Source organism: Fusarium falciforme, chromosome 13 (genome assembly GCF_026873545.1).
Source record: "Fusarium falciforme chromosome 13, complete sequence".
Classification (NCBI taxonomy): Eukaryota; Fungi; Ascomycota; class Sordariomycetes; order Hypocreales; family Nectriaceae; genus Fusarium; species Fusarium falciforme.
The window spans coordinates 40,210-61,235 of record NC_070556.1 but is presented as its reverse complement, the minus strand read 5'-3'; the positions used below and the strand labels follow the sequence as shown (position 1 = coordinate 61,235).

General features: G+C 52.5%; 5 protein-coding genes and 1 pseudogene across 6 annotated transcripts, besides 1 other annotated feature; 2 read left to right on the top strand and 4 right to left on the bottom strand.

The window, feature by feature from the left end:
• Nucleotides 1-1,032: 1,032 nt before the first annotated feature.
• Nucleotides 1,033-1,936, bottom strand: NCS54_01462900 (Opy2 domain-containing protein; the record flags this gene model as incomplete). The annotated part of the gene is made up of 2 exons (XM_053159768.1): nucleotides 1,033-1,823; nucleotides 1,885-1,936. 2 exons carry the CDS (start codon nucleotides 1,934-1,936, stop codon nucleotides 1,033-1,035), a joined length of 843 nt encoding a protein of 280 aa, XP_053015743.1.
• A 2,662-nt stretch (nucleotides 1,937-4,598) lies between these two features.
• Nucleotides 4,599-5,345, bottom strand: NCS54_01462800 (Hypothetical protein; the record flags this gene model as incomplete). Its single annotated transcript, XM_053159767.1, has 1 exon — nucleotides 4,599-5,345. One exon carries the CDS (start codon nucleotides 5,343-5,345, stop codon nucleotides 4,599-4,601), a length of 747 nt encoding a protein of 248 aa, XP_053015742.1.
• A 2,507-nt stretch (nucleotides 5,346-7,852) lies between these two features.
• Nucleotides 7,853-9,724, bottom strand: NCS54_01462700 (Hypothetical protein; the record flags this gene model as incomplete). The annotated part of the gene is made up of 1 exon (XM_053159766.1): nucleotides 7,853-9,724. The coding sequence occupies one exon, from the start codon at nucleotides 9,722-9,724 to the stop codon at nucleotides 7,853-7,855; it is 1,872 nt and encodes a 623-aa protein (XP_053015741.1).
• Nucleotides 9,725-13,593: 3,869 nt separating this feature from the next.
• NCS54_01462600 (Glucanase) lies at nucleotides 13,594-14,987 on the bottom strand (the record flags this gene model as incomplete). The annotated part of the gene is made up of 2 exons (XM_053159765.1): nucleotides 13,594-14,334; nucleotides 14,406-14,987. 2 exons carry the CDS (start codon nucleotides 14,985-14,987, stop codon nucleotides 13,594-13,596), a joined length of 1,323 nt encoding a protein of 440 aa, XP_053015740.1.
• Nucleotides 14,988-16,769: 1,782 nt separating this feature from the next.
• On the top strand, nucleotides 16,770-18,170 carry NCS54_01462500 (Hypothetical protein; the record flags this gene model as incomplete). Its single annotated transcript, XM_053159764.1, has 4 exons — nucleotides 16,770-16,940; nucleotides 17,017-17,121; nucleotides 17,188-17,555; nucleotides 17,633-18,170. 4 exons carry the CDS (start codon nucleotides 16,770-16,772, stop codon nucleotides 18,168-18,170), a joined length of 1,182 nt encoding a protein of 393 aa, XP_053015739.1.
• A 1,039-nt stretch (nucleotides 18,171-19,209) lies between these two features.
• On the top strand, nucleotides 19,210-20,970 carry NCS54_01462400 (annotated as a pseudogene). The gene is made up of 3 exons: nucleotides 19,210-19,341; nucleotides 19,418-20,083; nucleotides 20,155-20,970.
• Nucleotides 19,210-20,970: a sequence feature.
• Nucleotides 20,971-21,026: the final 56 nt, after the last annotated feature.

Below are 21,026 nucleotides of genomic sequence, written 5' to 3'. Positions count from 1 at the left end.
ATTAACATGTTAGACAGGTTGCCCATGTATGCCCCGATCCAGTGGTGGATTTATCATAGGAACGCTTTCCCGCGTTTTAGATTTGCATTGGACGTTCTTGCTATTCCGGCTATGGCAACTGACTTTGAGGGAGCATTCAGTCTTGTGAATCTTATAGTCACCTCATAGCGGCATTCCCTGCTTGGATCGAGCATTGAGTCGGCCTAATTACTGAAGAACTGGGTCAGGGGAGGGCGTGTTACTCTAGGGGGGCTATGCTTGAGCAACAAGGCCAGTTAGAACCTAGGGCAGGATCCCGAAGCTGGTGATAGCTTTACGTGACCTATGATATATCAGATATCTATCTATCAATCAATCAGATCAGATATGGAGGTTAAATTATCAGTTCAGATCAGATTTGGGTCCTGATCTGATTTGATTGATCTGACGGCAGCCCTGTGGTTCGAAGCCTTGTGGTTCGAAGCCTTTAGGTCCCAACGGCTCTCCATCCCACCACTTGCGACACAGAGCGCTGTCAAGACCGACTGCCAAGATGCCCAGCTCACCTGGCTCGCTCGAAGTCAGAACTGGTTTCCTAATGCTCCATCCACCCTCCACTATCCAGTCATCTCCACACTTCGCCATCCATCAACTGTGCACGGTACATTCTGAGGTCTTGACTGATCATGCAGGCCTCAATCCGTTTGGTGTTCACGATGATAACGTCGAACAGACTCGTAAATACGCTGCTGAGCGGTGGAGATGTTGCTGGCGATGGTATCCGGTTCTACCCATCAAACCGGTTGCGCGAGGGGGTCGCTATCGGTCCCGAAGGATGAACCCGTTCTAAACGGTTTCCACTTCGTGCAACAGCTGCCTATGGCCTCACTTAGGCTCCACCTAATCTCCCAAAATACATACTGCCCTCTCTGAAATGATAAAACTGGCGAAGACGTTGAGATGATTCGGACTAGGGGGGTCCGCGACAGGTGCCAAAGGTACCCCTCATAAACTTATGTCTTCAAGGGCCGTTACCAATCTGAGTATGAGAGTTCAGAATGACCTCGATTCTACTGTCGCTGGAGACTGCATTGATATGGTAGCCTCCTGTTCAAGACGCAATACTTTGCTAAGAATGCCGGCCTCTTGATCAGGGTAAAACCTCGGAAGGAAAGTAACATTAGACCGAGGTGCGTAAGGGGTGCGGGCGTATAAGGCTCGGTCTGAGGAGCCAGATAGACTCGAGTAGGTCGAGTTTTGAAGGTCGCTAGGGACAAAAAAGTGTTGGTCGTCGTTCCCACGGCTTCGGTTGTCCTCGTCGCTACGCACGGGGATCAGCAAGACGAGAGGAGCAGGAAGGTTTGGTGACGTCGGAGTCGCTCGGTTGGTAACGCCGGGGATGTAGGCGATCTGGATAATATTGGAGGCTCGAGTGAGGACGGTGGGAGCGATAGAATGAACGGTATGTGTTGATAGGGGACGAGTCCCCCCCAAGGCGGTATTCTTCTCGGGGCTTTGCACAGGGTCCATGTCTTCGACATTGATAGATGTGGGAGTCTGTGACCTCTTAGGCTTAATATAGAACCTCCAGGCAAAATATGTAGCGACGGCAATCACTACGATGCTACCGATGATACCGCCAATGATGCTGCCAATGTTTAGGCCGCCGCCGCCTTTGTCAGATTCGGCCTCTTCATCCTTCATGCAGCTGGATGTAGCACATTGGGCGCAGTCGAGAGGAACGGTAAATTGGCAGCTCTCACCATCAGAGCACTTAGGACATTGGAGTCCTGTGCTATCGTCACACTCGATACAGTCGTTGTCTCGAGGGACGAGCTGAAGTGCTATGAACCGCCATCAGCGGCTGTCGATAGGCATGAGGATAAGGGGACCATAGCCACTGACCACGTCCTAACTCATCCAAGTTTCTGGCAACTAAGTATCGAGGCCCGCCCATGTTGATGTCTCAACTGTGAGGGGCCGACAAGAAATAGAGATAACATCGGCGCTCGAAGTTTGGCAAATGTCGATCATTTGGGCTGATAAAGCCAAGCTTAAGTTGGGTGGGTAATCAGCGCAGGCTTGGCAATGGCTGGGTTTCGATAGCGAATTGCGATAGAATTCGACAGGTGAGAAAGAAAAACGATCGATCGAACGATTCGTCGGACAAAGATGAAGTGAGGAACATCTACAGGACAGACCTGCCAGGAGCTAGATTTTGGGTAGACCCGAAGTGCCCCCTGCTTCGCTGGGAAATACATCAACTAGTCTGTTTTCACGAGTCGGTTACCTTCCTCTGTAAACGAACTGTAAGCGGCCTCTCAAAGGTTTCTTGGCAACCCATCCAATTAATCATTTTAAATTACCTACTGTGCTGAGTACAGCTCGCTTTTCGATGAAAATATATCCAAACGCATCCGTGCACACGTCTGTGCCCAAGCATTCTCCGTTTTTGGTATGCCGGAGGGACTTGCCGGTCTTTTGTCAAAATACACGCTTTTCGCCCGTGCGCGCTTGCCGGATTCAAGGAATCGAGCTCTCTTGCACAGGTCGGAATTAGTCGAAGTCTCCGCAGAACAGAATGATTGGAATCCTTCTAAACCCCTTTTGGCAGCCGCGTAGCGTGCAGGGTCGCTCATTCACGCATGCAGCATCCGCACTCCACCTCGTCGATGATAAGCAGGTACTTCTCCTGCCAGTCCATTCGAGACTGGCAGTTGATGGAACGCTCCGCTAGATTCGACGATCTGACCCCGTCAATGCACCTCTCCAAGTCTGTGCGCGACAACTGGTCCTTCGAAAAGTCGCAGGCTGAGTGGATTGCGATGCCGTTGATCCGCGCTGCCGCAGTTCCTAACGTGGCTGTTCCCAAAAGACGATTCGAAATAAGCCCCCCCCTCTTCTACTCTTCCTCGGGATCCAGACCGTCTGATAAGCGGTCTAGAACGATTATGAGCCCATTGTACGATACGCCGCGTCTGGATGCGGACGTGCTGGCCTGACACGCATACTCGTTGGCCAGAATTTTCCCAACCTTCAGTTGAGGATTGCAACCTGGCCACGACCGTCCCATGGTGTTACGCCACGTGCTACCATCCGGCAGAGGCCGCCTACATCTGTTGGCGAGTAGAAGCGTGGTCGAGACCGCGCTAGGACGTTCCAAACTTTCTGCTTACATCACGCTACGGAACCAGGAACCACAGCTTAGAGAGCTCAATTCATCTGTTATTTAAAGAAGGCTTTGGGCTATAAAGCCCACACCCTGTCTGGGATCAGCTCATAGAGGTAAGAAGTTCTTAGGAGTTAGTCGCTATGAACACGATTCTTAATGGCAAATAGAACGTTAGGGGCTGAGACTTTAATTTAAACTGTATACCGCCGATGTGTTAACGGTGACCCACGTCGGCGGAAACGGGTTCAGGATGAGAGGTTGAAAATCGCTCTAGTCCCATATCCGGCATAGCCCAAGCCTCACCGTTCACATGGCGCAGCGCTATTGACTAAACAATTGATAGAGGCTTAGAGTGATAAAGCAATATTGCGGGAGTGGACGATGATGTGTTGTCCTTGACCACATCCCAGCCATCAGCAGATCAGACCATCTTAGCCATACGGTCTCAACATGAAGGGATAAGTTCCGTGCACATCGTTTGCCGCTCGTTTGTATAACGATTTCCGAAGCACCCATGCCTGTGGCGGCCATCTCCTCTAGCATATTGGAAGGGAAGTCGTCTGTGAGAATTCGGTAGACTTTGGACGTAATCTAAAATGAAAGTAGGCAATTGAGTTTATGCTCGGTACATGCTTTGTTGCGGCAAGAATGGCAAGGGGAAATTATCATTCACTCAAGCCCTTCAATTCTATCCAAAACTTTGTCGAAGGGTATCGCTCTTCCTCCATACAATTGCATGCACAATCCCAAGACAGCCAGAGGGCTTGTGAGCGCCGTGGATAGTCTGTCATCTAGGTCTGGGTTATCGATCGCTTCAATGTCAGCTATACATCTTGCTCCTTCATTATCCCACTTCAATGACGTGTTGGTAGGATCAAACCGTGCGAAAATGTTTGTCCGCGCTGCAAACACGCCGGCTGGAGCAGAATGTGCGTGCTCCCAATCAATGGCGCCAACCACTTCGAACTCGTCGTTTAGCAGGATGTTATGTAGCAGAAAGTCGGGATGGACGATTGGATATTTGCCAGGGACTCATTGATTGTGAAGTCTCGGATAGCCGACCCGAGTCGTCTGGGAAAGGATTGGGTAGCGCGTTCCAAACTTGAATCGTTCAGACGTGACAGGTTTTCGAACGTTGGATTTGGTCGGCCCATGACAAATCAGCTGCCAGTTCGAATGTGCCTTTAAAGTTCAAACGCTGCGGGTAGGTGCCCGACTGTTCCCACTAAAATTTAATGTCAGGCAGCCGATCTGGCTGACAGATGCATCTTACAATTGATACTGATAGCGAGTCAGGGTGCCCAATACTACAGACTGCTGGTCAACAAACTGCATCGATGCTATCGAGCTAAAGTGAATATTTCCCCGAAAAGTAATCCGCACAAGACAGCCCTGCCCCATTCCTCAGGATGTTTATACACAGGTCCTCGATATCCCAACCAACCTCTCATGGAGTCGCCAGAGTTGGACAGCAGCACTTGCGTTGGCAGGTCTCTCCCGAACACGTGAGGCCCAGAGAGACGTACATGAACCAGTTGCCGGTGCCAATGGTTTCGCCTTCGTTGAAACAAGTGGCATCGTCGCCGCTGCCTGCGATGGAGATGCCCGCCGCAACGTAGATGGTCTTGTCGCAGAGTGAAGCCGGCTTCGGGTCATTGAACTCGTCAATGATTTTGCTGACGGGCACCAAGCACTCGGTCGGGTCGGTAGTGCAGTACTTGTTGAAGGCCCAAGTTCCAAGCGCGTTGTTTTTCGTGATGGGGGCATCGTCGACCTGCAGATGGATGTCGTGAACGTCGACGCCCGCGGCCGTGGTGATGTCAATGTGGAGGCACTGCTGTCCAAAGTACGGACCAGCCGGGCAGTCTTCGATCGTGTACGAGACTCCATCCTGAACATCGTGCTGATCGTCTCCATAGTTCTTGCCGCACTGGAGGTTGGTCGTCGAGGGAGAGACTTGCAGCCCTCCTGTGGTGCTCTCGGCGCAGCAAGGTGGCGACGTGTCTGGGCATGTGTCGCCGTCCCTGGGGAAATGCTCCTCTTGGTAGTTGTAGGACAGGGGCGCACACCTTCTGATGGGAGGACACTGGCACGAGGTGGCTTCGTCAGCAGAGCACGTGTCAAAGGTAACCGTCGCAAGGCCGCGATGCGCCAGCATAAACCACGCAAGGCCAGACAAGCTTGCAAACTTCATCTTGGAGGTGAGGCGGTGCGGGAACGAACAAAGGCAACAAAAGACGACAACTGTAGCTGGATAAGCGAAGGACTGGGTTGGGATCCAAGAAAAGTTGACAAGAGACGACCTGGGTGGTTTATATAACCAGAGAATTCAGCATGCAGAACAGCCGTCCCACTTCAAAACCGCCTACTCGGTAAGCGATTCTCTCTTTCATCTCCTTGCTTGCGCGAAGACTACCATCATGTACTGAGTAAGGATCTAAACCAATTACGGTTAGTATATCACTTAGCTCACTCTGATTGCAATAGACTGATAACAGACGCTCACTAAGACCTCGGCAGTCTCAGATAGTGCCCTAGCAGTGGGGCAAGTACGGTCCGGTAGTCTTCGCGCAAGCAAGGAGATAGCCTCCCCAACCCGTGTGCGCGCATCTCCCGAAGGTCTCCTAGCTCAGCGTGCCCGTCATCCACGCGACGCTATTCGTCGTAGCAGAGCGGGTGGAAATGAGTGGCGAGACTAGCAATTATTGCTGGGCTTGACACACGGCTCAATAAGCCACAACTCCGCCCCGAAGGTCATCCAAGTCGACTGCTGACGGAACTACCGTGGAAACTTGAGAAATTGGCCCTCTTGGCAAAGTGGAGTTATGCACGCTTCTGCTCACTAATGCACCCAAAATGGGTTAGAGGGCCTGCCATCATCTTCCCAATCACACGCTGGCAACATTAAAAGTGTCAGTAAGCCGAAGATACATATCGCCGATGAAGAGACTGGCACTTGCACGTACCGAGAGCGGAATCGAGCGAATGGAAACGATCCAAGCCCATGCGGTACCACCGCGGCACGGCCGCATGTCGCTGGTGTGCGAGGCTGATCGGGAAGCGGCGGTGGCAGCGGCCGAGAGTGCCGACGATATTGTCATCGCGACTAGTGCTTCCGACAGGGGAAGACTAGTAGGCATGGGAGGCGTCATCTGCCACAAATCGCCTGGCCGGACAGATAGGGTAGTCGCCAGGTACTCGGTCACTCTCGGTTCGCGAGACGACCAGAACCCATACACGGCCGAGCTAGAGGCGATAGCGATGGCACTTCGATGTATGCCCGACGGACTTCGATGCCGAGAGCTTACGGTATTATCGAGCAGCCAGTCATCCCTAAAGGCGATTGCACGACCACGACAGCAGTCGGGTCAGGGCACCATTCGACAGATCTATGATCACATCAAACGACTAGGAAAAGCAAACAACAGGGTCAAGATGATGTGGATACCATCTCGAAGCGATGACTTTACCATGGGCCACATAGCAAAGAGGCAAGCTCGAAGAGCAACCGCGGCAGAGCGCACACCGGAGTCGTTACCATACCAGGCTCGCTCCATCCCGACCAGATTGGCGAGGTTGCAACTGCGGCAGCAACGGACACTGCCCGACAGAGTAGGCGGCTACTCCAAGAGGATCGACAAAGCTTTGCCAGGCAAACACACGGAAGTGCTATACGATGGACTAAAGAGAAGAGAAGCAGACGTGCTCTCGCAGCTCCGTACGGGAATGGCGAGGGTCAACAGTTACCTGTGCAAGGTAGGCGCGGTGGAGTCGGACATGTGTGATTGTGGGCAAGCAGCCGAGACGATGGAACATTTCCTGTTTCGATGCACAAAATGGGAGACACAGCGCGAAGGCATGAGACAAGTTGGACAAAACATGATGGGAAATCTCTCGTTTTTTCTGGGAGGCAAATCGACGTCGGATGGACAGAAGTGGACGCCTAATTTACAGGCGGTGCGAACGGCGGTCAAGTTTGCAATAGAGACGGGGAGACTGGGGGCGAACCGGGAGATATGACACATTAACAACTGAACCTAGGGAATGCTAACATCCAACAGCCTCAGGTGGACAGTCCATGCTTCAGCTGCTGAAGATAGGATGCTGAACACTTGGAGAAATTGGCCTCCAAGCAGGTCTGTCAAACAGAGTCAAGCGAGGCTGGAACAAAAAGAATCGGAGAGAGAAGTGGGATTTTCTTTTGTGGTCAGGATCAAGATGGCGGAAGTGTAAATGGCAAAGTGTCGCAGGGTAGGCATGATCTTCACGGCCTCATGAAACAACTGCGTTAGTAATCTAGCCGTATGCTTTAAGTAACTCTGCGGGATGGAATACCCCGCACAAGAGATAACCTCAGACAACAATCAATCAACACACTACTGCTGCTCATTATCGTTTACCTGACCCTTGATCTTTTTAGCACGCTCAGTGCGACACAAAGCGTATCTAACGGCCCTATGAGACTAGTTCTCCCGGGCGTAATAAAACCTACTACTATTACTACCACCTATCAGTCGCCGGGTTGCGTAGATCGTTTACCTAATCCTCTGAGTATATCCTTTTCCCTCAACTTGATGAGACAATCCTCTGTGTCATCCGGCTGCGTGTGAGCGGCGAAGCGTCAACCCAACCACAAACAAAGAATGCAAGAGCAAAGAATGAGAAATTCCCTGAAACCCTCTGCAAATGATTAGACCGCCTTCAAGTATCTGTCCAGCAAGATGAGAGCGTGCTGCAGGACCCATCCGAGTTCTTCGTCACAGAAGCATGAAAGATGGCGTAGTAATGACCAGAGCACTTCGGGATACCCATGATGCAGATATCGTGCTGCGAGTGTACCCAGTCAAGGCAGCCAGACGGCGGGAACTTGTAAGTCCACTGGCCAGGCGCGCAAATGTTGAACGACTTCTTCTTGCTGTTGATGTACTTGGTGCTGTCGAAGGGGTCGCAGGACACTTCGGCGTGCACGCTGGTGATGTGCGCGCTCGCCTTGGTGAGGTCGAAGCAGGCCTTGACCGTCGTAGCGGTGTCAGTGCTGAGCGAGACGGTGCCAACAACGTCTCCATTGGCGACTTGGTTGGCTCCTCGCCCGACAACCAGGTCGCCTGTGTATGGGAGACTGGCGATGTCGAACCACTCGCCCCAGCGATTTGCGCTGCACAACTTGAGCTTGTTGACAAAGTGGCTCACATCATCGACATCCGGCAGCATCCAGCCCCATCCTGTGCCGTACTGGCATTGCGGCTGGGGACAGAAGCTGTAATCGCTTGGGGGGTCGCAGCAGAGCTTGTCGTCGCAGCACTGTCCTCCGCAGCATGTTGGCGGACACTGTGTGTTGAGGGTGTGGCCATCGTTGCCGCAGTAGTTCTCCGTGTCTGGACAACAGTTCGGGGTTGGGTCGTTTTTGCATTCGGGGTTATCGCATCTCGTCTGGCCTGAGCAGCACTCTGCCGGGCATTCGTGATTTTCCACGTGGTCATCGGTGCCGCAGTAGTTCTCCGTGCTAGGGCAACAGTTTGGAGTTGGGTCGTTCTTACACAAGGGGTTGTCACACCTCGTTTGGCCCGGACAACATTCCGCTGGGCATTCGTGATTTTCCACGTGGTCATCGGTACCGCAGTAGTTCTCCGTCTTGGGGCAACAGTTCGGAGTCGGGTCGTTTTTACACAAGGGGGTATCGCATCTCGTCTGGCCTGGACAGCACTCCGGCTCGCATAGGGGATTTGCTGGTTTCCCGTCCCCACCGCAGTAGGTATCACCCGGACAGCAATGGGTATCCGAGTTGCAGGGGCAGCAGCAGAGGGACGAGGTATCGCATACCTCGGAGCAGGTGAACTTGACCTTCTCATACTGGAAGAAGTTGCTGCCGTATTTCAGCCCTGTGTTTCCTTGGGTGCAGGTGGCCGAGCCAATGCCGAAGTGGACACCAACCGAGATGGTGTTGCCGCAGAGCCCGTCGTCGCCCTGGTTCTTGACTTTGCTCTCCCAGAGGGACTGCTCGAACTCGCAGCTCCAGTACTGGCAAGCAGATGAGCCCGTCTTTTTAGTGCAATACGGCGTGGTGCCCTGTGCGGCGTTGCCAAAGTTCCAACCACCGGCGTTGGTGGTTGGTGCCACGCTTTGATCGTCGATGAAGACGGAGATTCCGCTGGCCAGTGTGTAGCAGTCACCATCACTCTTCACGGGCGTGACAGTGATGATCAAGCAAGTCTTTGTGGACGCGCCTGAGCAGGGTCCGAAAGTGTATTGGATCCCGCCGGTAGTGTCTCCGTCTTGGTCGCTGGTGGCGAATTTGCTGCCGCATTGGATATCAGATCCCTTGGGGGTAAGGCTGTACAAGGTCTTCTTCTTTTCGCAACACGTAGCAGTGGGGCAGTCGTCTCGTTCCATGAGGGATGGCACTGGCATCGCGCCAACATCGCGCTTAGTGATCCATGAGGTACAGCAGCCAGATTTCAAAGTTTCTTGGTCGAAGGCGGTGGCTGAGTTGCTACAGGCCGCAGCCGAAGCCGTGCTCAGAAAGGAGGCAAGGGCTGTCAAGCCCAAGCCCAAGCCCGAGAGGCGAGACTTCATGTTGATGACTGTCGTTGGGTACGTCAGCCGTCGACGAGGAAAGGTGAAAGAAGATCAGTTGGAAGCAAGGACTCTGGTTGAAGGGGATGTGTTAGGAGTCCAGCCCAGACCTGCTGGTAGTTCGAGGCTGAGGTTGCGTTTCCTCTCCGGCTTGAGCTGGGGCGAGGGCCCGAAACCTATAAGTAGGAGACAGGACAATGTCGGGTTGGGCATCTCCGGACCGTGGTCTGTGAGATTGTATGCCATGTGTTCGCCACCACTTGGTAAGCAACAATAAGCATGAGCTATGATTGGGAGGCCAGAGTCAGTCTAGACCTTTGGAGAGTACTCAGGCTTGACGAGAACTGCGACTATTGGAAATCAGAAGTGATCCAAACCTCTCTTTGGCGACTTGCGTTGAGTGAGATTTTTTGTGAGCTCGAGGAGATAGGGCGAACGGTCTCACTCCCAGCCTCGTCATTCGCCGCGGGGAAGCGCCCGGGACACTATTGTCTGCTAGGCGCATGTTTGCTTGATAGTTGTCACCTCCAAACAGGGAGTTCGGCGACCTTTCCGGTCCATCATGGGGGCGAAACAACCAACAACTCATCCCATTCAAGCTGAACCGCTGGGGTCTGGACCAGGTCTCTCGGCTCCTCGCTCCAGGGTCGTTGCATTAGCCCACCGGGTCCACCGTTTCCCCAGAGCGAGTGCCCGATGCCAAGACGCCGAGACCGGGTCCGGCAACGTCGATGGTTGCTCACATGGCACAATATTACCGGCCGCCTGGGTTCCTCAGCTGAACCACAATGGCCGTGGCGTGAAGAGTCTACGAATTATCAGTGCACACGCTGCGTGGGGCATCTGGTTCCAGGTTGGTGGAGGGCCACAACTGATAGTGAGCTGTTTGTCTTTACATTCGGAAGCGGTTGCGATTACGGCCTCAATAACACAATGGAATATTGGGTCTAGAAGCTCCGTCAGTTAGGTTGCTCGCTTACGGGAAACTTAGCCCAAGGCTTCTCACTTATCGTAGAGTAGGTTTGGGTCATAGACAAATTCAACTGGGCACCCGCACTCAGACTTGAAAGCCCAATATTTCGCGGAATTGCCCACTGTGTTGATGCAGGCACCTGCTCACCATCCCGTCCCCCCACAGTTGCAGAACCATAACGCCGGGGACATACTACGCAAGGGGCATCTCGACCACAGTGGCACTTGATTCGTCTCATTGTGACGTAATTGCGATCAATTCCGAATGGAAGAGAAAGAAAATCACCTTATTCTCAGCTGTGGCTATCCTCTAACTTGAGAATTAGCATGTCTCCCCGCAGCGTGTACTCTGATAATTCGTTGAATATCAACGCCACAACGCCTGTTGTGGTTCAGCTGAGAACAGACAGTCCAGGGCACCGGTTATATGTCGTTCGAGACTGCCAACATATGACCAATCACCGACGTTGCCAGATCCGTCTCGGCATCTGGTAGCGCGCTTGCTTTGATCAACGTGCGAATGCAACGGCCCCGTCAATGCCCGCAGCGAGGGGCCGAAGTTCAGTTGACAGCCACCTGCGTTGGCGCTTGTCCAGGCGCACGTCACTCCCTGTAGTCCTATTGGAGGAGGTTTCAGGGACGGCAATTGGAGTGGCAAGACATTGCGCCCATTTCGGCACTTCTGGGTCAAATGATGGACGGTACATTAGTTTACCTCTCACCGTGATAGGATAAACCTCAATTAGCCAATCACTAGCACAGCGCCAATCGATGCATCAATTAATAGTTTACGGCGGTAGTCGATAGCGCCGCGCCATGTGAACGGTGAGGCTTGGCCCATGCCAGATAAGGGACCAGAGGGTTTTCAACCCCTGGTCAGGAAATCTTCCGAACAAGACACCAAGAGCTGGTGTACACTAACACAGATCCAACATCCCAGCCCGTCTTCTCCCTTTTATCCCAAGGCCGTCTACGGAGTAGACATATCGCAACCTCAACGCCACAACTAAACGCGCTGGGCAACCCTCATCCTTCTCCCAATCTCTTTGAACCAGTCTTGAGCACGTTGTAAGGTGGTATACTCCGAACTGACACGGTCTTGGTGAAACCTCTTCATGCTGTCCGTGTAGCTGATCAGTTCTTTTATCAGTGCTGTGGTCGCATCCTCAGGCAGGTTCGTGATTGCAATCGCGGCGGCCATATAATATAAGAATCTGATGAACGGGGGTCCTTGATTGTCAGCTGGGACTGGATCAAATTCTGCATTGACCAACAAGTAATAGATCACAGAATACTGGTGAAAGCGCCCAGCTTCCAAGTTTCCATTTTGCCTGTCCCACAAGATGCAGGTTTTCCCACCAGGCATTGCAAGGTCGAACGCCTCAACAAGGTGGTCGGCATATAATGCCATTTCCCACCGGAATGCGATGGTGGCAGCAATTTCATCGAGTTCTTCCATTGGCAGATCTCTTTTCAAAGCACGTGAAATGGTGCCGTAAGCCAGTGGACCAAAACCAGAGTTCCAGTCCCCAGGGCAGGTCTGTAGAAACAATTCTGCCATGTGAGCCACGCGGTTCTGACAGATGTTTCTTGTCATCTCGTCAACTGTTGCATCTGCACCTGTCGCTGACTGTCCAGCAGTTCCTGGAAAAGAGGGATTGCTGGGATCGGTATTCATGTTCATCGTATCCTCAGCAGACCTGGTGTATGGAACAACCTCCAGACCATGCCATCGTCTTGCGAAATGATTCAAGGGGATTCCTGTACGACCAGTCCAAGAATATCCCCACTGATCGTCTTGTGCGCTGAAAGTGAAAGTCTGGTAACGCCAGAGGCGAGTGACACGATCCTTGCAGACATCAACGATTGTTCTGCAAAAAGCGTTGTATGTCTCCGTCTGTTGTGGAGTCGGTTCCTCGGTCTGTAGGGGTGTTCTTCAGGCCGTACAGAGTGTTCCCGCGAGCTGTCCATGTCGTTTTCAAGGAGCGGACTTGTTGTTGATGTGAGAGTTTCGATGATGGACCAGGCAAAAATTGATCCTGAGATCCGTCCAAGGTTCTTTGATTGCTCCCGTGAGTCTGACACGCCTTGGCTGTGTGCACCCATGAGCATGGTGGCGTTCAGTGGACCATGTCGGTCATTCCGGTCATGGAGGCTATGTCTCAGTTCCTTTACTGCCCATCCACTAGAAAAGTACCGGTAATTGCTACCGCATTTGACCTCGCCTAGACTACCCGCAAAGACCCCTTAGATCAACGGGGAACGAACAATATACATACATACATACATATAGATCAACGGGGAGCCCTATACATGCTCGATCCCCCAACCAACAGGCACTTTCCTACTCGTACTGTAGCTCGCCCTACAGCAGAGAAAGGCCCTGGTGACACCATGCTCCTCGCACTCTCGCCTCACAGTGAAATGCTGCTTCCTCGCCTCCCTCTAGCACATACGACCATACCCACCGGAGAATTCGGGATCCCGTCCGCTCTCCCATAGACAAGCCGGTGAGGGGCGGATTAGTAGTTGGGTCGGTGACGACCAGCGAATCCTCGCTGTTGTATGTTTTTTGCTCCCTCGAGCTATTCAGTCAAGAGGCATTAGGTTCTTTTTGGCGGGTGGTTGGACTCCTGTGTGGGTTGCAAGTAACTACCGAACATATAGTGAGAGCATAGAATCAAACAATATCAAGGTGCTTTATAACAATATCGAGCTCGCTCGTGACTTGACTAAACTCAGGAGGCGTGGCGTGGAAATGTGGATGAAATAGCCTCTTCTCGTAAAAGCAGATGGTCTTACACCACTGGTACACTCAAGCACTATTCAACCATACACTTCTTCAATATAAACAATGTTCGACTATAAACTCCGCCTTGTAGCAAACGCTTAAACACCTAGAGGCTGTGTCGACGCTGGTGCTGGTGAAGATGATGCCGTACATGAGGCTTCTCTACCGCCCTCAGAACGCTATCCCGCCTACAATGAGAGCCCAAGGAGAAGGTCGAGTTGATCTCGCCGATCCTAATGTTGCTGAAAGTCACCTCTGGGTTTGGCTCAATCTTGAGAATCGAGGCGGGACTGCCCTCGGTGGCGTTGCAAGGTCCGGCCTCGCCTTGGTCAAGCCAGTTCATGAAGCCGCCTTCGTCCCACCAGAGACTCATGACGAGGACCATGCCGCGGGTCATGGACTCGCCCATGCCCTTCATGCCGCCGAGTCTTGTGAATGCGCCGGCGCCCGTGGCTGAGCAGTATTCGTCGTTCATAAAGTTGACTTTGGGGACGCCGGGGAGAGTCACGGTTGCGCTCTCGATGATCTTGTTGTCCTGCACGTAGTGTCGGTGCAACTCTTTGAGGGCACCATTCTTATCGGCTAGGAACTGGGTCACCACGGTGAACTTTCGTGTGCTGTCGACCTTGAAAGAGCCGCCGCGTCCATAGTAGTCGGTGTTGCGGTGGCGGTTGGGGTTCCATCCGCAGCCCGACTTATCGCATACACCCTCGGAGCCGCACTCCGCACCGGTGCATTCGTAGAGGCCGGGTTCGCTGCAAGGGTGAGGTGCAATGTGGGTAGCTCGAGAGTTTGCCTCCCAGATGTCAAGCTCGTTGCAGCATGAACCTCGACCAGCAATGTTGCCCTTTGTCATGTTAGTCATGATCGAACAGCGGGGATAGTACACTTACCACTCCGTTGAATGAACGGGATCACGAAACACTGGGCGTCGCAATATCCAGTACCGTAGTACGCCCCGGCCTTGTTATGAGGACTCAGGCTCTTGCCACCATCCACTAGCATCTCGGAAAGGTAGAGAGCGCTGTTCATGCCGCAAGGCAGCTTTGACATTTCGACGTCAAACGCCAGCTCGGAACCTGTAAGATACATCATGTCGTATTCTTGCTCGTTCTCGTCCAGCAGGTAAACCCGAGGAGAGACTGTGACGTTTTTGTGCATCTGCCGGAGGCGGAGCTCGCTGCCGGATGTGCTGATTCCCTGGACTTGGTAGTCGGGGACGCTCTCGATGATGCAGTTTTTGGCGCAAGACGCAGCATCGGGACATGCCGTGCTGTTTGGCCGCTCGCCCCAGTTGCCGCAGTGGAAGCCGTTGGAGGCTTGGCGAATGGGGTGCTGGCTCGACTCGACGACGATGTAGTTTGTATGCTTCTTGCAGCCGCCGAGGACTGTGCATCGGAACGTGTCAAGCCTGGGATGCACCTCGGTTGTGTTGCCGGGCGTCTGACCAGCAGCCAGTTGGACGACCACGCCAAAGAAGAGAAGTGCAAGAGAAGCCATGTTGAGCCGTTGAACTTGAACTTGACAATAAAACTATACGCACAAGATAGTTGCGAAGATAGCACTGTAGTCGGTAGATGTTGTCAGGTTATGTGCTCTGTCCTCGTGCTACACAAGCAATGCAACCAAACAAGCCATCAAAAGTCGTTTCAAAACCCCGTCGGCTTACCGATTTAGGCAAGCTTTCAGGAGTTGACAGGCCGGTAAAAAGTTAAAATGGCTCTGCTTCCCCCGTTGGGATACGGAAGAGGCGAATAAAGCTTCAAGATGATCCGAAGGAAGCATGGAAAGGCGGCAGTTGTGGAGAGCACGGAATTGCATGCGGCCCGACAACCCGTTTATATGGTTGTATCTGTAATATACATGAAAAAGGTTTCCCAAGAGAGTTTCGAAGTGTTACCCTCCGCTGTTTCATGCTCCTTTCACAGGTAATTAAATCTTAAAGCTTCCACCAACCACGATCCTGTACAACCACACAATGCTAGGTCTTGGTAAAACCGCCCGGACATACGTTTGAAGGAAACTTGCACATTGGTGTCTTGCAGCCTCGGAAGACACGCGTCGTTCTGGTCTCAGAGACCAGCGCGCCATCTGCCCTTCCGATGACGCGTGTAGGCCAATTATTTTGCATCATTATCTCCCGTCAACCAGCTCTTGTCCATAATTTTTGCCCCAACAACAGCTTCACGCTTTCTCTGTGGTCTGCCTCGATCCTGCCCGACCTCTTGAATTAGCAGCGGATCCACAACGCTCCATGCCCCACATCAACGACTTGGGGAGGCGGCTAATTGCGGACATGGACGCCGAGATAACGGGTGAACACCCGTCTTGTGGATGGCCAGGGTAAGCTACCCGACTTGAGGGCCGGGGGTTTAGGACCAATCATGAAGGTTACATGGTGCGCGGGCCCTCCCGGATAGTTCTCCGCGGACCGATTGATCGACAGCCGCAAAGGCGCGCACGGGGCAATTTGGTGATATCATATCTCATATCTCACATCCTGGTCGAATGGAGTGTCAATGCATATGTCATAAGGATATGAACCCCTTGAAATGTGGCTCTTATCACTGTGCCTGAACTCAGTCTTGGTGAAGCTTGCCTGTTTTCGGCCAAGCTGACAGATTGGTGGCGTAGTATCTTCTCCGCACACTTTCTATGCCAAGATACCTTAATTCGAACTGGAAGCTTAGACATCCATCAACATTACACCCTTATGAACTGGTCCTGAGTAATTAAAAGACCAGCAAGTCACGGGCAGGTTTTTCAATTCATCACGGTGCATCATGGAACCACTTAGCTACGTCCTTTCCAGGGGGCTGTTCCAGACCACGGCCGCGTGCCGAAGGTGTTCCGTCGTCGGCGGACCGTGCCCCTGTTTCGTGTTTTGGGCTGGGGAGGAGCAGTGATTGAATCTAGCCAACTCTCGTTTGCACCCACAAGGCTCAGCCCAGACACTATCGACAAACTGTGCCAAGCCAAGTAAGTGAAGGCGATCCTGGCAATCTCAACTGCTATCTAGGTCAACAATGCCGCCCTGCCCTCTTCCCGCGCCGCTTCCAAGAAGCGGCTCTGGGATTTTTCACGCAATCAACGTTCCCCAACCTCGGGTCTTGAGGCACTTGACTTTCTTCCTCACCTTTCCTGCGGGCAGCTATTGTTTCTATTTGTTCTCCCCCAACCGTCGTGCTTTTCCTCAATCGTCATGGTTCCCCTCCATCCTTTTCACTCGATTCTTCCGTTACTCCCACCATTGTAACCGTAACAACCGCTGCTTCGCCTGACATGAATCCTACACAAAAGGTTATCACCGACACCAACAAGTCTCCGCTAGTCCAGGTCTTAACCTTGATGTTCCTCGTCATCGCTCTTCTCGCATGCTCTGTCCGCACGGGAACCAAGATCCGCATGATCAAAACCCTGAGGGCCGATGATATCCTCACCATTGTTGCAAGTGTAAGTAGATAGACCTGTCAACGCGATTCACCTAGCGAAACATCCAACCGCTGTGTGCTCACGCCCGTACCCGCAGGTCCTTGCAATCGGCCAGTCCATCGCTGTGTTCGCGGGATGTGATAATGGACTGGGGCGGCATTTCAACACGTTGAACTCCCGCGAAATCGACACATTCTTCAAGGTAGATGCGTTGACCGCAACCCGCAGAATCATGGACAGAAGGACTGATCGAGTATTCCGATTGTAGAGCCAATACGCGGCCAACATCATGTTCATTACCTCTCTTTTCTGTTGCAAGCTATCAGGCATCGTCGGTCTCCGGATTATGAGCCGGGAAGGCCAGAAATGGATCATTTTTGGCTGTGAGGCTGTCGTCGGCGGGTGGGGATTCACTGCGCTCGTTGTCAACCTCTTCCAGTGCCGACTACCTACGCCGTGGAGGTACGCTGACGACAAAGACTGCATCAACCGAACTGCTTTCTGGACTTACTATTCCCTCACAAATATTGCCTCGGACATTGCTATTGTTGTCATCATGTGCGAAAGCGTTCTGAAAATCCAAACATCATGGTCCAAGAAGGCTTTGGTGATGGGTGTTTTTGGCAGCCGTATCCTGTACGTTTCAATCACGCAGTTGCGATTAATCTATCTAGAATTTGTGCAATAGAAAAACGCTAACAAAGACGGAAAAGTGTTACGCCCGCAATTGCGGTTCAAATCTATTTTTCCAACAAGGCCTTTGGTGCCACCGATTTCACTTTCTCGATCTGGAAAGCCGCTATCGCTTTACAGCTAGTCCAGTGTCTCTCCATCCTCACCGTTTGCATTCCCAGCTTCAAGCCCTTTCTCGACAGCGTGGAATCCGGCCAGATCCGTATGGATGACCTTCGGCGACAGGGCAAGACTAGCACCAACGGCTACCCGAGTGGGAGGCCGGGGTGCAGTGGAAACAAGTCAAGCGGGAGCACCCCTCTAGGCACTAGGTCACGACCGTTCAGGTTGATCGAGGAGGCTATTACGACTGAATCACAGCATAGCCAAGTATTCGAGTTGGCTGACTTCTCTAAGCCAAACTCACGAGGGGCTGTAAAAACAACGACGGAGCAGCAGGGTGCTGCTTCGGAGGGGCAAAGCCGCCGCACGAGCCACTCAAGTCAGTCAATCCTCATCCTCCAGACATGGCAAGTGGAAATGCGGAGCATGCACGAAAGAGCCCTTGGGGAAGATTGAAGAGAATTTCTCTTTCCCCGCTGAAGGAGGCACAGCGCTTTGGATCTCACGCACAGGGAAACATTGTAGCCCAGCGTCGTGAATGGAAATCGATCAAGGGGTCGGACAGCTTGAATCCCCAATCTTGTTAAGAGCGAAATCATCCGGGAAGCTGAGGGCGTGAAGAGGCATCAAGATGATGCACCACTCTGCAGGGGGCCAAAGCGAGGACCCAACATGTAGATGAGCCATGGCACGGGTAATTCAATTCATAGGGGAACAGGTTTTGTACATGTTTGCCGCATGTTAGCCACAGGAGTAGTGCGGGATGGCAGCGATTTAAAGAGAATGCTTGTATACATAGTAGCACGGACATGACGGGGGCAGGGTGAAAACGGAGGAGGTGCCAACTTGGCAACGTGGCTGGATAGAAAAGGGCGGATTGGCTATTAGATCGGACAAGGGGGCGCTTTGACCTGGAATGGAGCACGATCAACTTTCCATGTGGCGTCTTCCCAAAGCGCCTCATAATGCCGTATGCCGCCGCCGCTCAATTCTTGTGCTGGACAGCCGAGAGACGTAAAAAAAGCAATGGTAGTCTGGCTGTCAGCAAATATGAACCCTGGACGTTGTAGCACTGACCCTCTTCACCTGCTACATCAAGGCGCCGTCATCGGTAGACTAATGCAGTGTCAAGGCCCCTGGACAGGTTCCAGGGTTGCTAATCTCCACAGTCATGCACCGGGGCACCGGAGCAGGCTGCCGGTTAAACCGCGAGAACAAACTCAACCTCAAGCATCTGATAGCACCACCAACTTCTCGCCTTAGGGAGGAGGTGGTGGCGTCAACATCCCCCTTTTGCCGTCATCCTGAAATCGTCTGGAATTCTTGGCTTCTCCTTTTATCATTTTTCTTTCTCTCTTTCATTTCTCTACATTTTAAACTCTTCTGTCCTGTTCTTCTCTCGTCCTTCCTCTTTAGTCCATCATTTGTTGAACTCGCCTTCTGCTTCCATTTCCCGCTCCGCTATGATGGGTAGCGACAACTCCAGCTATGAGCTGGGCAACCGGTGGCCGTCGAGGCCCATGAAGCCGGCGTCTCGATGGAGGTCAAGCCATTTTCTGCTCGGTCTTCGAACGGCTACGCTGATAGTGATCAATTGGCGCGACTAGGCAAGAAGCAGGTTCTCAAGGTACGCTACCGCGTCATCAACTTTCAGCCTCTATTATATTAGCCTCATTCCATTACTAACTACATCGCTTGAATAGCGAAATTTTGGCTCCATGTCGATTCTCGGCTTTAGTTGTACCATCCTGATTACCTGGGAAGCTGTCACTGTTCTCTTCGCTCAGGGCCTCAACAACGGCGGCACTGCCGGCGTCATCTACAGTTTCCTTATCGTCTGGGTCGGCAACTTCAGCGTCTTCTCTACAATGTGCGAACTAGTCTCCATGGCTCCCACATCCGGTGGACAATACCACTGGGTTGCCATGATGGCACCGCGATCCTGCGCCAAGTTCTTGAGCTACCTGACAGGGATTCTGACGGTCGGCGGCTGGCAAGGCTCCGTTGCTTCTAGCGCTCTTCTCACTGGAAACATGATTCTGGGTTTAATATCTTTGAACAACGACAGCTTTGAGCCCAAGCTGTGGCAAGGCACTCTGCTCTTCTGGGCCATATTCGCTTTCGCCGTGTCCATAAACACCCTTGTCAGTTCGGTGCTGCCCAAATTCGAGGGCTTAATCCTGATTCTGCACGTGTTGGGTTTCTTCGCCATCCTTATTCCCCTCGTTATTCTAGGCCCTCACGGAGATGTCGAAGAGCTCTTCACGACCTTCGTGAACAATGGCGGCTGGCCATCTCAGGGATTATCCTTTATGGTTGGTATGATGGGCAATGTTTTCGCCTTTATCGGTGCTGATGCCGCTTTCCACGTATGTTTTACCCTGTTTGAGAGTTTGCTTATATACGCCCAGTGGAGGTCGTTACTTACTCGCTTTTGCAGATGTCCGAGGAAACTGTGAACCCGTCTGTCGTGGTTCCCGCTTCCGTCCTACTGAGTCTATTCATCAATGGTGCTTGCGGTTTCGCCATCATTGCCATGGTCTTCTGCATGGGTAATTTTGACGAGGCTATCAACTCTGGTCCCGGCATGCTGGGATTTCCATATATGTATATCTTCAAGCAGGCGACCAATTCCACGGCCGGTGCTACCGTCATGGCCACAATTATCATGATCCTTGGAGCTTGCGCTACCGTCGGCATGCTTGCCTCGACTTCACGAGTATTCTGGTCCTTCGCCCGTGACCGCGGTCTCCCTTTCTGGCCCACCTTGTCCAAGGTCGACGACCGCACCACTGTTCCCGTTTGGGCTGTCGCCGTCACTACCACAATTTCGGTACTATTATCTCTCATCAACCTTGGGTCTCCTATTGCATTCATGAACGTTACGTCCCTTTCGATTTCCTGTCTCTACGCCTCCTACCTCTTGGCTGCTATTCTGCTCCTCTACCGCCGTACCACCAAAGGTTTCGCGTTGCCAGCTACTTCAGATCTCCCAGCCCTGGCTAACACCACAGGCGCCGAACTCGTTTGGGGTCCCTTCCATCTTCCGGGCGCTTTTGGTATTGCGAACAACATATTCACCATCTGCTATCTGGCGGTGGTTGGCTTCTTTAGTTTTTGGCCTCCGGTGCTGAACCCAACCCCCGACATGATGAATTACAGCGTTCTGGTTACTGGTTCAGTTGCCATTTTTAGCGTTGTTTATTACTTCGTACAGGCCAGGAAAGACTATAATGGTCCCGTTGTGGAAATCTAACCGCTTAGGGCAAAGGATCAGAAAGATCAGGGGGTCAGATCCTTCCAGCATAGCCA